This window comes from Hordeum vulgare, chromosome 6H (assembly GCF_904849725.1).
Source record: "Hordeum vulgare subsp. vulgare chromosome 6H, MorexV3_pseudomolecules_assembly, whole genome shotgun sequence".
Lineage (NCBI taxonomy): Eukaryota > Viridiplantae > Streptophyta > Magnoliopsida > Poales > Poaceae > Hordeum > Hordeum vulgare.
In genome coordinates, this window is record NC_058523.1 from 410762584 (window position 1) to 410780513 (window position 17930).

The window sequence follows — 17930 nt, forward strand, 5'->3', positions numbered from 1 at the left end:
CATTTCTAATATTATATGTGGATGACATATTGCTGATTGTAAATAATATAGAACTTTTGGGAAGCGTAAAGGATTACTTGAATACAAGTTTTTCAATGAAGGACCTAGGAGAAGCTGCTTACATATTGGGCATCAAGATCTGTAGAGATAGATCAAGACGCTTGATAGGACTTTCACAAAGCACATACCTTGATAAAGTGTTGAAGAAGTTCAAAATGGAAGAGTCTAAGAAAGGGTTCTTGCTTGTGTTACAAGGTATAAAGTTGAGTAAGACTCAATGCCCAGTAACTGCAGAAGATAGAGAAAAGATGAGTGTCGTCCCCTATGCTTCAGCCATAGGGTCTATCATGTATGGAATGCTGTGGGCAAGACGTGATGTCAGCCTTGCCATAAGTATGGCGGGAAGGTTTCAGAGTGATCCAGGAATGGAACACTGGACAGCGGTCAAGAATATTCTGAAGTACCTGAAAAGGAATAAGGAAATGTTTCTCGTATATGGAGGTGACAAAGAGCTCGTTGTAAAAGGTTACGTCGATGCAAGCTTTGACACTGATCCAGATGACTCTAAGTCACAAACTGGATACATATTTATTCTCAATGGAGGTGCGATAATTTGGTGCAGTTCCAAGCAAAGCGTGGTAGCTGATTCTACATGCGAAGAGGAATACATAGATGCTTATGAGGCGGCTAAAGAATGTGTCTCAATGAAGCAGTTCATGACAGATCTTGGAGTTGTGCCCAGTGCACTGTATACAATGACTCTGTTTTGTGATAACACTGGTGCCATTGCTCGAGCCAAGGAACCAAGGTTTCACAAGAGGACCAGACACATAAAGTGACGTTTCAATGCCATCCACGATTACATCATGGAGGAAGACATAAATATTTGCAAAGTGCACATGGATCCGAATATTGCAGACCCGTTGACTAAGCCTCTTCCACGAGCAAAACATGATCAACACCAGAACTTTATGGGTGTTAGATTCGTTACATTGTAAATCACATAGTGATGTGAGCTAGATTATTGACTCTAGTGGAAGTGGGATACTGTTGGAAATATGCCCTAAAGGCAATAATAAAATAGTTATTATTATATTCCCTTGTTCAAGATAATCATTTACTATCCATGCTAGAATTGTATTGAATGGAAACTCAGATACATGTGTGGATACATAGACAACTCACTGTCCCTAGTAAGCCTCTAGTTAACTAGCTCGTTAATCAAGCATGGTTAAGGTTTCCTAGCCATATAAAAGTGTTCTCACTTGATAACGGGGTCACATCATTAGGAGAATGATGTGATGGACAAGACCCAAACTATGAAACATAGCATGTGATCGTGTCATTTTATTGCTACTGTTTTTCTGCATGTCAAGTATATGTTCCTATGACCATGAGATTATGTAACTCACTGACACCGAAAAAATACCTTGGGTGTATCAAATGTCCCAATGTAACTGGGTGTCTATGAAGGTGCTCTGCAGGTATCTTCGAAGGTGTACATTGAGTTAGCATGGATCAAGACTCGGATTTGTCACTCTGTATGTCGGAGAGGTATCTCACGGCCCAATCGATAATACAACATCACAACAAGCCTTGCAAGAAATGTGACTAAAGAGTTAGCGACGTGATTTTATATTATGGAACGATTAAAGAGAGTTGCCGATAACGAGATTCAAATAGGTATAGAGATACTGACGATCAAATCTCGGACAAGTAACATACCGAAGGACAAAGGAAATGTTATACGGGATTAACTGGATTCTTCACATAGAGGTTCAACCGATTGAGATCTTCATAGAATATGTAGGATCCAATATGGACATCCAGGTCACCCTATTGGATATTGACCGCAGAGTGTCTCGGTCATGTCTACATAGTTCTCGAACCCGTAGGGTCTGCACACTTAAGGTTTGGTGACGATTCAGTATAGTTGAATCATGGTTGTTGGTAACCGAATGTTGTTCGGAGTCCCGGATGAGATCCCGGATGTCACGAGGAGTTCCGGAGTGGTCCGAAGACGAAGATTGATATATAGTAAAGTTACATATGGCTTCCGGAAAGATTTCGGGCATTACCGGTAAAGTATCAGGAGTGACGAATGGGTTCCGGGGTTTCACTGAGAGGGGCCACCCACCCAGGAGGGGACCTAGTAGGCGTAAAGGTGGTGCACCAGCCCCTAGTGGGCAGGTGCGGCCAGCCGAATAAAACCTATTTCAGCCAAGTGTAAAAAGAAAAGGAAAAAGGGGAAATAAGGGAAGGAGACCAACTAGGAAGGGAGTCCTCCACCAAACCGAATTGGAGGACGACTCTCCTCCCTAGCTCGGCCAAACCTCTCCTCCTTGGAGGAGGAGGCAAGGCAAACCTCCCACCTCTTCCTCCTATATATAGTGTAGGGTAGAGAGGCTTTTTGCACCACAAGACACGACGCAACCCTCTCTCCCTTCACGACCACGTGACACCCCGTAGCTAGTTGAGTACGGTACGACGAAGCCCTGCCGGAGAAGCTCCACCGTTATCACCGTCATGCCGTCGTACTGCCGAAGAATTCAGTCACCTCTTCGTCTCTCTTGCTGTATCAAGAAGGCGGAGATCGTCATCGAGTTGTACGTGTGCTGAACACGGAGGTGCTGGCCGTTCGGCGCTAGATTGTGATTGGATCGCCGGACGGCTTGCGATTTGGATCGCGAAGACATTCGACTACATCAACCGCGTTTCTTTACGTTTCATGCTTAGCGATCTACAAGGGTACGTGGATCCGATCTCCCCTCTCGTAGATGGTCATCACCATGGATAGGTCTTTCGTGTGCATAGGAAATTTTTTGTTTCCCATGCAACATTCCCCAACAGGCTGTGTGGGGAGGCACTCAAAAGTCGCGAGATGGGGCGGAGACAACGGTCGGCAATGCAGGAAGGTATAAAGGGGAGGAATGTCTGCGGCTAGACTTCGACGTGGACGATGGAAGACGGTGCAGACCATGCGAAGGGGGAGGGTTGGAGGGATGGAGGGAGAGAGGGAGGGGGAAGGAAGGAAGGGAGTGAGGGAGGGAAAGGGGGGAGGGAGGGAAATAGGGAGATGATAGTGTAAGGTGGTGATCAGAAGTCGCAAGATGGGGCATGAGACGATGGTCGACAGTGCAGGAAATTTTACGACCTTCTCTACTTTTACCCCTAAAAATTTTCCCGACTCCAAATTAGCCTTCATTTATCACCCCTCAATAAAAAATAACACAATGACAATGGGACTTAACGTAAGATTTCTTTTCCATTTTTACTTTTTATGCCTTCCTCTCTCTCCTCCTGGCCATTGGAATTGTGATGAGCCCCTTCCTTCGGAGAGCATCGGCATCAACATCGAGGCAGAAGGTGGCATTGTTGGAATTATGCCCTAGAGGCAATAATAAATGTATAGTTATTATTATAATTCCTGTATCAAGATAATAGTTTATTATCCATGCTATAATTGTATTGAATGAAGACTCATTTACATGTGTGGATACATAGACAAAACACCGTCCCTAGCATGCCTCTAGTTGGCTAGCCAGTTGATCAATGATAGTCAGTGTCTTCTGATTATGAACAAGGTGTTGTTGCTTGATAACTAGATCACGTCATTGGGAGAATCACGTGATGGACTAGACCCAAACTAATAGACGTAGCATGTTGATCGTGTCATTTTGTTGCTACTGTTTTCATATAACTCACTGACACCGGAGGAATGCTTTGCGTGTATCAAACGTCGCAACGTAACTGGGTGACTATAAAGATGCTCTACAGGTATCTCCGAAGGTGTTAGTTGAGTTAGTATGGATCAAGACTGGGATTTGTCACTCCGTGTGACGGAGAGGTATCTCGGGGCCCACTCGGTAATACAACATCACACATAAGCCTTGCAAGCAATGTAACTTAGTGTAAGTTGCGGGATCTTGTATTACGGAACGAGTAAAGAGACTTGCCGGTAAACGAGATTGAAATAGGTATGCGGATACTGACGATCGAATCTCGGGCAAGTAACATACCGAAGGACAAAGGGAATAACATACGGGATTATACGAATCCTTGGCACTGAGGTTCAAACGATAAGATCTTCGTAGAATATGTAGGATCCAATATGGGCATCCAGGTCCCGCTATTGGATATTGACCGAGGAGTCTCTCGGGTCATGTCTACATAGTTCTCGAACCCGCAGGGTCTGCACACTTAAGGTTCGACGTTGTTTTATGCGTATTTGAGTTATATGGTTGATTACCGAATGTTGTTCGGAGTCCCGGATGAGATCACGGACGTCACGAGGGTTTCCGGAATAGTCCGTAAACGAAGATTGATATATAGGATGACCTCATTTGATTACCGGAAGGTTTTCGGAGTTACCGGGAATGTACCGGGAATGACGAATGGGTTCCGGGAGTTCACCGGAGGGGGGCAACCCACTCCAGGGAAGCCCATAGGCATTTGGGGGGTCACACCAGCCCTTAGTGGGCTGGTGGGACAGCCCACCAATCCCCTATGCGCCAAGAAAGAAAAAATCAAAGGAAAAAAAAAGGAAGAAGTGGGAAGGGGGAAGGACTCCCTCCCACCAAACCAAGTAGGACTCGGTTTGGGGGGGGAGAGTCCTCCCCCCTGGCTCGGCCGACCCCTTGGGGATCTCTTGGACCCCAAGGCAAGGTCCCCCTCCCTCCTCCTATATATATGGGGCTTTTAGGGCAGATTTGAGACGACTTTCTCACGGCTGCCCGACCACATACCTCCATAGTTTTTCCTCTAGATCGTGTTTCTGCGGAGCTCGGGCGGAGCCCTGCTGAGACAAGATCATCACCAACCTCCGGAGCGCCGTCACGCTGCCGGAGAACTCTTCTACCTCTCCGTCTCTCTTGCTGGATCAAGAAGGCCGAGATCATCGTCGAGCTGTACGTGTGCTGAACGCGGAGGTGCCGTCCGTTCGGTACTAGATCGTGGGACTGATCGCGGGATTGTTCGCGGGGCGGATCGAGGGACGTGAGGACGTTCCACTACATCAAACCGTGTTCTCTAACGCTTCTGCTGTACGATCTACAAGGGTACGTAGATCACTCATCCCCTCTCGTAGATGGACATCACCATGATAGGTCTTCGTGCGCGTAGGAAATTTTTTGTTTCCCATGCGACGTTCCCCAACAGTGGCATCATGAGCTAGGTTCATGCGTAGATGTCTTCTCGAGTAGAACACAAAAAGTTTTGTGGGCGGTGATGTGCGTTTTGCTGCCCTCCTTAGTCTTTTCTTGATTCCGCGGTATTGTTGGATTGAAGCGGCTTGGACCGACATTACTCGTACGCTTACGAGAGACTGGTTTCATCGTTACGAGTAACCCCCTTTGCTCAAAGATGACTGGCAAGTGACGGTTTCTCCAACTTTAGTTGAATCGGATTTGACCGAGGAGGTCCTTGGATGAGGTTAAATAGCAACTCATATATCTCCGTTGTGGTGTTTGCGTAAGTAAGATGCGATCCTACTAGATACCCTTGGTCACCACGTAAAACATGCAACAACAAAAATAGAGGACGTCTAACTTGTTTTTGCAGGGTATGATTGTGATGTGATATGGCCAATGATGTGATGTGATATATTGGATGTATGAGATGATCATGTTGTAATAGAAATATCGACTTGCACGTCGATGGTACGGCAACCGGCAGGAGCCATAGGGCTGTCTTTATACTAACATATGTGCTTGCAGATGCGTTTACTATTTTGCTAGGATGTAGCTTTAGTAGTAATAGCATAAGTAGCACGACAACCCCGATGGCAACACGTTGATGGATGATCATGGTGTGGCGCCGGTGACAACAAGATCGTGCCGGTGCTTTGGTGATGGAGATCAAGAAGCACGTGATGATGGCCATATCATGTCACTTATGAATTGCATGTGATGTTAATCCTTTTATGCACCTTATTTTGCTTAGAACGACGGTAGCATTATGAGGTGATCTCTCACCAAAAATTTCAAGACGAAATTGTGTTCTCCCCGACTGTGCACCGTTGCTACAGTTCGTCGTTTCGAGACACCACGTGATGATCGGGTGTGATAGACTCAACGTTCACATACAACGGGTGCAAAACAGTTGCGCACGCGGAACACTCGGGTTAAGCTTGATGAGCCTAGCATGTGCAGACATGGCCTCGGAACACATGAGACCGAAAGGTCGATCATGAATCATATAGATGATATGATTAGCATAGGGATGCTTACCACTGAAATTACTCCCGACTCACGTGATGATCGTACTTGGGATAGTGTAGGTGGATCATGAACCACTCAAATGACTAGAGAGATGTACTTTTTGAGTGGGAGTTTAGCATGTAATTTGATTAAGTTGAACTCTAATTATCTTGAACATAGTCTAAGTCCACTTTGAATATATTTGTGTTGTAGATCATGGCTCACGCAAGTGTCATCCTCAATTTTAATACGTTCCTAGAGAAAGCTAAGTTGAAAGATGATGGAAGCAACTTTGTAGACTGGGCTCGTAATCTTAAGCTAATCTTACAAGCTGGAAAGAAGGATTATGTCCTTAATGCTGCGCTAGGAGATGAACCACCCGCTACGGCTGATCAGGATGTTAAGAACGCTTGGTTAGCGCGTAAGGAGGACTACTCAATAGTTCAATGTGCAGTATTGTATGGCTTAGAACCGGGACTTCAACGTCGCTTTGAGCGTCATGGAGCATTTGAGATGTTCCAGGAGTTGAAGTTCATCTTTCAGAAGAACGCCCGGATCGAGAGGTATGAGACCTCCGATAAATTCTATGCTTGCAAGATGGAGGAAAACTCGTCTGTCAGTGAACATGTGCTCAAAATGTCTGGGTACTCAAACTGTCTAGCTGAACTGGGGATTGAACTCCCGCAAGAAGCTATCACTGACAGAATCCTCCAATCACTGCCGCCAAGCTATAAAATCTTTGTGTTGAACTACAACATGCAAGGGATGAACAAGTCTCCCGGCGAGTTGTTTGCGATGCTGAAAGTCGCAGAGTCTGAACTCCGTAAAGAACATCAAGTGTTGATGGTGAGCAAGACCACTAGTTTCAAGAGAAACGGCAAAGGAAAGAAGGGCAATTCGAAGAAGAGCGGCAAGCCTGTTGCCAATCCACCGAAGAAACCCAAGGCTGGACCTAAGCCTGAAACAGAGTGCTTCTATTGCAAGGGTATGGGTCACTGGAAGCGCAATTGCCCCAAGTATCTGGCAGATAAGAAGGCGGGCAAAGAAAAATCAGGTATATTTGATATACATGTTATTGATGTGTACTTAACCAGCTCTCGTAGTAGTGCCTGGGTATTCGATACCGGTTCTGTTGCTCACATTTGCAACTCGAAGCAGGAACTGCGGAATAGACGGAGGCTGGCGAAAGACGAAGTGACGATGCGCGTAGGAAACGGTTCCAAGGTTGATGCAATCGCTGTCGGCACCGTGTCACTTCAACTACCATCGGGATTAGTGATGAACTTGAATCATTGTTATTTAGTGCCTGCGTTGAGCATGAACACTATATCTGGATCTTGTTTATTGCGAGACGGTTACTCTTTTAAGACTGAGAATAATGGTTGTTCTATTTCTATGAGTAACATCTTTTATGGTCATGCACCGAATGTGAGAGGATTGTTCATATTGAATCTCGATAGCGATACGCATATACATAACATTGAGACCAAAAGAGTTAGAGTAAACAATGATAACGCCATATTTTTGTGGCACTGCCGCTTGGGTCATATTGGTGTAAAGCGCATGAAGAAACTCCATGCTAATGGACTTTTGGAGTCACTTGACTTTGATTCACTTGACACGTGCGAACCATGCCTCATGGGCAAGATGACTAAAACTCCGTTCTCCGGAACAATGGAGTGTGCAAGTGACTTATTGGAAATCATACATACCGATGTGTGTGGTCCGATGAGCGTGGAGGCACGCGGCGGATATCGTTATTTTCTCACCTTCACTGACGATTTGAGTAGATATGGTTATGTCTACTTAATGAAGCACAAGTCTGAAACATTTGAAAAGTTCAAGCAATTTCAGAGTGAAGTAGAAAATCATCGTAACAAGAAGATCAAGTTCCTACGGTCTGATCGTGGGGGTGAATATCTGAGTTTCGAGTTTGGTACTCACTTAAAACAATGTGGAATTATTTCGCAGTTAACACCGCCTGGAACACCACAGCGTAATGGTGTGTCCGAACGTCGTAATCGTACTTTGTTAGAAATGGTGCGATCTATGATGTCTCTTACTGATTTGCCGTTATCGTTTTGGGGTTATGCATTAGAAACAGCTGCATTCACTTTAAATAGGGCACCATCGAAATCCGTTGAGACGACACCATACGAACTGTGGTATGGCAAAAGGCCAAAGTTGTCGTTTCTCAAAGTTTGGGGATGTGATGCTTATGTCAAAAAGCTTCAGCCTGAAAAGCTGGAACCCAAAGCGGAAAAGTGCGTCTTCATAGGTTACCCAAAAGAGACAGTTGGGTACACCTTCTATCTCAAATCCGAGGGCAAAGTGTTTGTTGCTAAGAACGGAACTTTTCTCGAGAAGGAGTTTCTCTCGAGAGAATTGAGTGGGAGGAAGATAGAACTTGACGAGGTTGTCGAACCTCTCATCCCTCTGGATGGTGGCGCAGGGCAAGGGGAAACCTCTGTGATTGCGACGCCGGTTGAGGAGGAAGTTAATGATGATGATCATGAAACTCCAGTTCAAGTTTCTGTTGAACCACGCAGGTCGACGAGATCACGCGCTGCTCCAGAGTGGTACGGTAATCCCGTCTTATCAATCATGTTGTTAGACAACAATGAACCTGCAAATTATGAAGAAGCAATGGTGGGCCCAGATTCCAACAAATGGCTAGAAGCCATGAAATCCGAGATAGGATCCATGTATGAGAACAAAGTGTGGACTTTGGAGATGCTGCCTGAGGGCCGCAAGGCTATTCAGAACAAATGGATCTTTAAGAAGAAGACGGACGCTGACGGTAATGTGACCGTTTATAAAGCTCGACTTGTGGCAAAGGGTTTTTCACAAGTTCCAGGAATTGACTACGATGAGACTTTCTCTCCCGTAGCGATGCTTAAGTCCGTCAGAATCATGTTAGCAATAGCTGCATTTTTCAATTATGAAATTTGGCAGATGGATGTCAAAACGGCGTTCCTTAACGGTTTCCTTAAGGAAGAGTTGTATATGATGCAAGCCGAAGGTTTTGTCGATCCTAAAAATGCTAACAAGGTGTGCAAGCTCCAGCGATCCATTTATGGACTGGTGCAAGCATCTCGGAGTTGGAACAAACGCTTTGATGAGGTGATCAAAGCATTTGGGTTTATACAAGTGGTTGGAGAATCTTGTATTTACAAGAAAGTGAGTGGGAGCTCTGTGGCGTTTCTAATATTATATGTGGATGACATATTACTGATTGGAAACAACGTAGAGCTTTTGGAGAGCATAAAAGGTTACTTGAATAAAAGTTTCTCTATGAAGGACCTAGGAAAAGCTGCTTACATTCTAGGCATTAAGATCTATAGGGATAGATCAAAACGCCTGATAGGACTTTCACAAAGCACATACCTTGATAAAGTTTTGAAGAGGTTCAAAATGGAACAGTCCAAGAAAGGGTTCTTGCCAGTGTTACAAGGTACGAGATTGAGTAAGACTCGGTGCCCAGCAACTGATGAAGATAGAGAGCATATGCGCTCCGTCCCCTATGCTTCAGCCATAGGCTCTATCATGTATGCGATGCTGTGCACTAGACCGGATGTTAGCCTGGCCATAAGTATGGCAGGCAGGTTCCAGAGTAATCCAGGAGTGGATCACTGGACCGCGGTCAAGAATATCCTAAAGTACCTGAAAAGGACTAAGGAGATGTTTCTCGTGTATGGAGGTGACGAAGAGCTCGCCGTAAAAGGTTACGTCGATGCAAGCTTTGACACAGATCCGGACGACTCTAAGTCGCAAACCGGATACGTATTTATTCTTAATGGGGGTGCAGTAAGCTGGTGCAGTTCCAAGCAAAGCGTCGTAGCAGATTCTACATGTGAAGCGGAATACATGGCTGCCTCGGAGGCGGCTAAGGAGGGTGTCTGGATGAAGCAGTTCATGACGGATCTTGGAGTGGTGCCAAGTGCACTGGATCCAATAACCTTGTTCTGTGACAACACTGGTGCCATTGCCTTAGCAAAGGAACCAAGGTTTCACAAGAAGACCAGACACATCAAACGACGCTTCAACCTCATCCGCGACTACGTCGAGGAGGAGGACGTAAATATATGCAAAGTGCACACGGATCTGAATGTAGCAGACCCGCTGACTAAGCCTCTTCCACGGCCAAAACATGATCGACACCAGAACTGTATGGGTGTTAGATTTATTACAATGTAATTCACATGGTGATGTGAGGGCTAGATTATTGACTCTAGTGCAAGTGGGAGACTGTTGGAATTATGCCCTAGAGGCAATAATAAATGTATAGTTATTATTATAATTCCTGTATCAAGATAATAGTTTATTATCCATGCTATAATTGTATTGAAGACTCATTTACATGTGTGGATACATAGACAAAACACCGTCCCTAGCATGCCTCTAGTTGGCTAGCCAGTTGATCAATGATAGTCAGTGTCTTCTGATTATGAACAAGGTGTTGTTGCTTGATAACTGGATCACGTCATTGGGAGAATCACGTGATGGACTAGACCCAAACTAATAGACGTAGCATGTTGATCGTGTCATTTTGTTGCTACTGTTTTCTGCGTGTCAAGTATTTATTCCTATGACCATGAGATCATATAACTCACTGACACCGGAGGAATGCTTTGTGTGTATCAAACGTCGCAACGTAACTGGGTGACTATAAAGATGCTCTACAGGTATCTCCGAAGGTGTTAGTTGAGTTAGTATGGATCAAGACTGGGATTTGTCACTCCGTGTGACGGAGAGGTATCTCGGGGCCCACTCGGTAATACAACATCACACATAAGCCTTGCAAGCAATGTAACTTAGTGTAAGTTGCGGGATCTTGTATTACGGAACGAGTAAAGAGACTTGCCGGTAAACGAGATTGAAATAGGTATGCGGATACTGACGATCGAATCTCGGGCAAGTAACATACCGAAGGACAAAGGGAATAACATACGGGATTATACGAATCCTTGGCACTGAGGTTCAAACGATAAGATCTTCGTAGAATATGTAGGATCCAATATGGGCATCCAGGTCCCGCTATTGGATATTGACCGAGGAGTCTCTCGGGTCATGTCTACATAGTTCTCGAACCCGCAGGGTCTGCACACTTAAGGTTCGACGTTGTTTTATGCGTATTTGAGTTATATGGTTGATTACCGAATGTTGTTCGGAGTCCCGGATGAGATCACGGACGTCACGAGGGTTTCCGGAATAGTCCGGAAACGAAGATTGATATATAGGATGACCTCATTTGATTACCGGAAGGTTTTCAGAGTTACCGGGAATGTACCGGGAATGACGAATGGGTTCCGGGAGTTCACCGGAGGGGGGCAACCCACTCCGGGGAAGCCCATAGGCATTTGGGGGGTCACACCAGCCCTTAGTGGGCTGGTGGGACAGCCCACCAATCCCCTATGCGCCAAGAAAGAAAAAATCAAAGGAAAGAAAAAAAAAGGAAGAAGTGGGAAGGGGGAAGGACTCCCTCCCACCAAACCAAGTAGGACTCGGTTTGGGGGGGGAGAGTCCTCCCCCCTGGCTCGGCCGACCCCTTGGGGATCTCTTGGACCCCAAGGCAAGGTCCCCCTCCCTCCTCCTATATATATGGGGCTTTTAGGGCAGATTTGAGACGACTTTCTCACGGCTGCCCGACCACATACCTCCATAGTTTTTCCTCTAGATCGTGTTTCTGCGGAGCTCGGGCGGAGCCCTGCTGAGACAAGATCATCACCAACCTCCGGAGCGCCGTCACGCTGCCGGAGAACTCTTCTACCTCTCCGTCTCTCTTGCTGGATCAAGAAGGCCGAGATCATCGTCGAGCTGTACGTGTGCTGAACGCGGAGGTGCCGTCCGTTCGGTACTAGATCGTGGGACTGATCGCGGGATTGTTCGCGGGGCGGATCGAGGGACGTGAGGACGTTCCACTACATCAAACCGCGTTCTCTAACGCTTCTGCTGTACGATCTACAAGGGTACGTAGATCACTCATCCCCTCTCGTAGATGGACATCACCATGATAGGTCTTCGTGCGCGTAGGAAAATTTTTGTTTCCCATGCGACGTTCCCCAACAGGCATGTGGTTGAAATAGCGCGAGTGCGATGTCACATGGTGGACATTAACCTCGGGAAGACCACCTGTATGCAAGGCGGCGACTGGGACATGTCAGTAGTAGGGGATGATGATGTGTGATAGCGAGGTCCATCGGCGTGGAGCGGCAAAGGGAGAGGATGGTGTGGGGAGGCACTCAAAAGGCGTGAGATCGGGCAAAGACTTTGGTCGACAATGCAGGAAGGTCCAAAGGGGAGGAGTGTCTGCGGCTAGACTTTGACGTGGATGATGGAAGACGGTGCGAGATGATGCGAAGAGGGAGGGAGGGAAAGAGAGAGGGGGGGTGGAAAGGGATGGTGATGCGTGATAGCAACACAAGATAGTGAGGTGCATCGGCGTGGAGTGGTAGAGGGAGATGATGGTTTAGGGTGGTTCTTAGAAGTCGCGAGATGGGGCGGGAGACTACGGTCCATGGAGCGGTAGAGGGAGATGATGGTGTAGGGTGGTGCTCAGAAGTCGCAAGATGGGGCAGGAGACGACGGTCGGCACTGGATTAAATCTTACGACCATCTCTACTTTCACCCCTCAAAAATTGCCCCACTCCAAACTAGCCTTCATTTATCATCCCTCAAATAAAAAAATCACACAATGATAGTGGGACTTGCTGTAAGATTTGTTGTCCTTTTTTACTTGTTATGGGTTCCTCTCTCTCCTCCTGGCCACTAGGGATTGTGATGAGCCCCTTCCTCCGGAGAGCATTGGCATCAACGTCTAGGTAGAAGGTGGCATGTGGTTGAAATAGCACGAGCGCGATGTCGCGAGGTTGACATCAACCTCGGGACGACCACGTGTATGCAAGGCGGCGACTGGGACATGGCATCAGTAGGGGATGGTGAAGTGTGATAGCGATGCAAGATAGCGAGGTGCATCAACGTGGAGCGATAGAGGGAGATGATGGTGTGGGGAGGCACTCAAAAGTCGTGAGATGGGGCGGAGACGACGGTTGGCAATGCAGGAAGGTCCGAAGGGGAGGAGTGTGTGCGGCTAGACTTCAACGTGGATGATGGAAGACGGTGTGAGACGATGCGAAGAAGGAGGGAGGGAGAGAAGAATGGAGAGAGAGAGAGAGAGGGAGGGGGAAGGAAGGGAGGGAGGGGTGGGAAAGGGGGGAGGGAGGGAGATGATGGTGTTGCGTGGTGCGGAGAAGTCGCAAGATGGGGCGGCAGACGACGGTCGACAGTGCAGGAAATCTTATGACCTTCTCTACTTTCTCCCCTAAAAAATTTCCCCACTCCAAATTAGCCTTCATTTATCATCCCTCAATAAAAAAATAACACACTAACAATGGGACTTACCATAAGATTTCTTTTCTATTTTTACTTTTTATGGCTTCCTCTATCTCCTCGTGGCCACTAGGGATTGTGATGAGCCCCTTCCTCCGGAGAGCATCGGCATCAACGTCGAGGTAGAAGGTGGCATGTAGTTGAAATAGCGCGAGCGCGATGTCACGAGGTGGACATCAACCTCAGGACGACCACCTGTATGCAAGGCGGCGACTGGGACATGGCAGCAGTAGGGGATGGTGATGCATGATAGTGATGCGAGATAGCGAGGTGCATCAGCATGGAGCGACAGAGGGGGATGATGGTGTGGGGAGGCACTCAAAAGTCATGAGATGGGGCAGAGACGACGGTCGGCAATGCAGGAAGGTCCGAAGGGGGGAGTGTCTGCGACTAGACTTCGACGTGGATGATGGTAGACGGTGTAAGACGATGCGAAGAGGGAGGGAGGGAGGGAGAGAGGGAGGGGGAAGGAAGGCAGGGAGGGGGGAGGGAAAGAGGGGAGGGAGGAAAGGAAAGGGGGGGGGAAGGGAGGGAGAGAGGAAGAGATGGAGGGGGAAGGAGGAAAGGAGAGGGAGGGAGGGAGAGAGAGAGAGCCATTGAGATGAGTGCTTTGAGGTTTAAGTTGAACGACCTCTATTTTTGAAGGTTTTGATAGGGAAGGAGGGAATTGATTTTGGCCCAAAGCCCTTAAAAATGATTCAAGGGGTGTGAAGTAGGGGGTGAGGGCCGTCGGAGATGTTCGGACACAAGGGACAAAGGCCAACATATTTATGGAATATGCCCTCATTATGCTCGTTGAGCACACTTGGCAATCTCTGTGAGACGAGGGCAACTAAATCCCATGTTCCCACACTCTTCTTGTTTTCTCGCCTGAAAGTTGGCTCCATAAACTATGGGTCCAGCGGCCAGACCTTGACACCGACAAGTAACTCCCTCACGACCAATACCTCTACACCTCTTCGGTCATGATATTCTCCGCGGAGCCAGTGCATCCCACCTGCCGAGACGACTCTCCCCTCGCCTCCGTTGGTGATGTCACAACTCCCTATCGCTCACCTCGTCATCCTTTCCTCGGGCCGGCGAGGTCCTAGCTCGGCCTTTGCCGGGGTCAACGCTCCTCGCTACCGCTCGTCATGTCACCCCCGTCTTCGGCCTCAACCTTCACCTCCCCTCCTTCATTCTCACCTCAAAACGGCTTACACCAATTGGAAATTAGGTGACTTATGAATATCTTGTGCGTATGCAAAATGTACTCCGTCCACTATCACCACTTCAGCAGTAATAATGTGTACCAGTTACTAGGTACCATCATGATACTCCCTCCGTCTCGGTGCATTAGGCATTTTAGGAGGTGCACTGCAACCTAGGCACGCATAGATTGGGTAGGAGAAGAAAATTAAATTGCAGAGGAAGCCAATCACACCATTCCTTTCTCAACTGAAAATGTGCTATTAATTAGAAGACCTCTTGAAATCCAAAAAGTGTGCCGCATAAATTACATGCATTGGTCCTTCAATTAATAGATGTGGTCTAATTAATATGCATGCAAGTAGTACTACTCTAATGTGCCTTAGTGTTTTGGGATTATTTGATTTTCGTAAGATGGCTAATGCACCGAGACGGAGGAAGTAACACATTTACCAAATGATGGTGCTTAGGCTGGTCATTTATTAAGATATTTCACTAGCATAATAAACTATAGTGCTAGTTTATGAAGAGAGAGAGGGTGAGATCATTTATTATGCTAGTTTATGATACTATACACTAGGAATGTACTCCAGTATCATATGCATGATACGACAACATGATACTCCCTAGCCTTACATAAATGTTATGATGTGGACACACATCGATAATTACCGCATTTACCATGTTGTTTGCTAATTGCTGAAAACTTACCAGGTGATGTAGTTACCATGTCGGTGTGGTGATGTATGGTGGTAATGTAATGTGGACAGTGCAGTAGTAAGAGATACGGATGCTATCGAGGGATTTGCAGCTGAGGCACGGTGCGAGGAGAATGATCACCGGTGCTGGTAGCGGATGTCGGTCGGTGTGGAACAAGACAAAGCGACCGCCGTGGCTGGTTGAGGTTTCAGGCCGAGGGTGTCGGTGCCTTTGTGTGGGGCACACGCCCGAGTCTTTTGTTTCTCTACGGCCCGACGACGAATCCTCTTTCTCTTTTCGCTTCTCTCGAGAAGCAGCTTTGTCTTTGGCGTGATAGCCCAGCATCTGCCGCACTGCTCAATGCAGAAAAATAATCTTCCCCAGTCAAAATACTCGCAGATTAGACGGAATCATTGGGTTGTACGTAGGAGCGTTCGCCGGCCGTGGCGTGCGGGCGTGATTATGCCAAAGCGACCACGCGGGCGAGGCGGGCACAGCAGCAGCCTTTCGAAGCAACGCGCAGCTTCATCATCTTCCTCCCTCCAGCGAGCCAGCGGTCCTTCCACTGTCTTCTCTTACTTTGCAGCCAAGGCTTAGCGGCGTGCATGCAGCGCCTGCGCCTGCGCCTGCGTGCATGCTAGCGTCTCCTTGGAGCAAAGCAAGGCATCCCCACGTTAGACTAGAGCAAAAGCACGGCGATCCCGCCCAAAGTCCACCAAGGATCGGACGCAAGAATTACCTAGCTAGCTAGCTCTCCGCGCAATGGCCGGCTCGGCAGCCCAAGCTCCCACGCAAACCGGCCGAAGGACGCCGATTCCCACCGCGCTCGTGCCAGCGGCCGTGCTGCTCGCCGTCGTCGTGGCCGTCCTGTCCCTGCTGCCCTCCGTGGCCCAGGCGGTGTGGGAGCTGCCCCACCTCTTCCTCCTCGGCCTCGTCATCTCCTACGGCGTCTTCGCCCAGCAGAAGAACGGCGCCGCCTCCGCGGGCGACGGCGACGCCACCAAGGACGGCGCCCGGGCGTGGAACTCTCGGTACCATCCTGACGACCCGCTCGTCGTGGTCGCGCCCGGCCACGCGGAGGGCGATGACGGGGACGACGGCGCGGGCGGGAGGCCGTTCTCCTTGCCGGTGCGGAGGCTGAGGACGGTTGTGGAAGAGCCAACCGAAGCCGGTGGCGCCAGCGGAGAGAGCGTTGGCGAAGAGACGGACAGCTCTGAGTACACGGCAGGATTCTGGGCCGGCGCGCCCGCCGCTCCTTCGCCGCCCTCCGTCCTTGACTCCTTTGACTCGCGGAAGTTCAATGCGGCCACGCCGCCGCCAACCATGTCGAAGGGGTTCCCCGGCTACGATTCCGCGTCGCCTCGTGACCAGTCGTCGTGTAACGAGGAGGAAGAGGCGGAGGAAGTGGAGGAGGAGGAGGAGGAGGGCACAGATTGGGACGAGGATGCTGATGGGTCGGACGAGATGACCGCCGCGTCGTCAGAAAGGTCGTTCCCCGGCGACTTCGTTGCCTGCCGCAACCGTCGCTACGACGGCAGCGGGGATGGCGAGTCTGTGGACGAAGAACTTATAGAGCTGGCCACCAGGCCGGGACCGGACGAGGTGGACAGGAAGGCCGACGAGTTCATCGCCAAATTCAGGGAGCAGATCAGGCTGCAGAGGTTGTAGGCTTGAAGCCGGCCAAGCGACGTAGGCATGCATCGCATCCTGCGCACACGCGGGCCAATTCTTTTGGCCGATGAATCGCCATCCTTTCAGCCTTTTCCAAAATCGCCATTCTATTTATTTTTTTACAATCTTAACTAATTACATCTTAACTAGCTAAAATTATAAAAAATAAATGAAATGATGATTCTGAAAAAGGCTGAGAAAGAATAATTCTGGAAGAATCGGCCAAAAGAACTGAGTGCCACTGCGAATGGAGAGAGCATGGCGATTTGTGAACTTCGGTTTTTTTCCTTCACGTGTAATATCACGAGCCTTCCTGTATCATTTTCTTTTCTCGTTTGGAGCTTTAAATTGTTATCATTATTACATCGTGGAAAGATAATGAAAACCACTGTGTTGACACACCAATACGTGATGTGTACCCTCGACGTCGGGGGTGATGCATCACATGTTATGTCGAAGGAGATCTGATCGACAGCGCGATACGCAAGAAAGTCGGCGGATGCTTTTGAGGATCCGAAACCCCACACTCCCGGGTTCTGTCAGAGAGTGCGGCGGCAATGGGCTACCCTAGGTCGATTCGTTCATCCCTAGAACCTCGAGGTTCACAGCTCTCCAATACGAAGAACGACGAAGAACGAGGAAGCAAAAACAATGGAGAGACAAAAATGTAGATGAAAAAATAGTAGATGTGTTTTTGCGATTGTGCGTTGTTTCAATCGGTCATCACCTTCAATATATATAAGAGGCGACTGGATTTTCCATATAAGCAAAGGACTCATCTAAGCA

General features: G+C 48.1%; 1 protein-coding gene across 1 annotated transcript; it reads left to right on the forward strand.

The window, feature by feature from the left end:
* Positions 1–15799: 15799 nt before the first annotated feature.
* On the forward strand, positions 15800–17549 carry LOC123403626. Its single transcript, XM_045097547.1, has one exon. It carries the CDS (start codon positions 16236–16238, stop codon positions 17139–17141), a length of 906 nt encoding a protein of 301 aa, XP_044953482.1. The 5' UTR covers positions 15800–16235; the 3' UTR covers positions 17142–17549.
* Positions 17550–17930: the final 381 nt, after the last annotated feature.

Coding starts and splice junctions, on each gene's coding strand:
- LOC123403626 (XM_045097547.1), top strand. CDS start 16,236: ATGGCCGGCTCGGCAGCCCAAGCTCCCACGCAAACCGGCCGAAGGACG.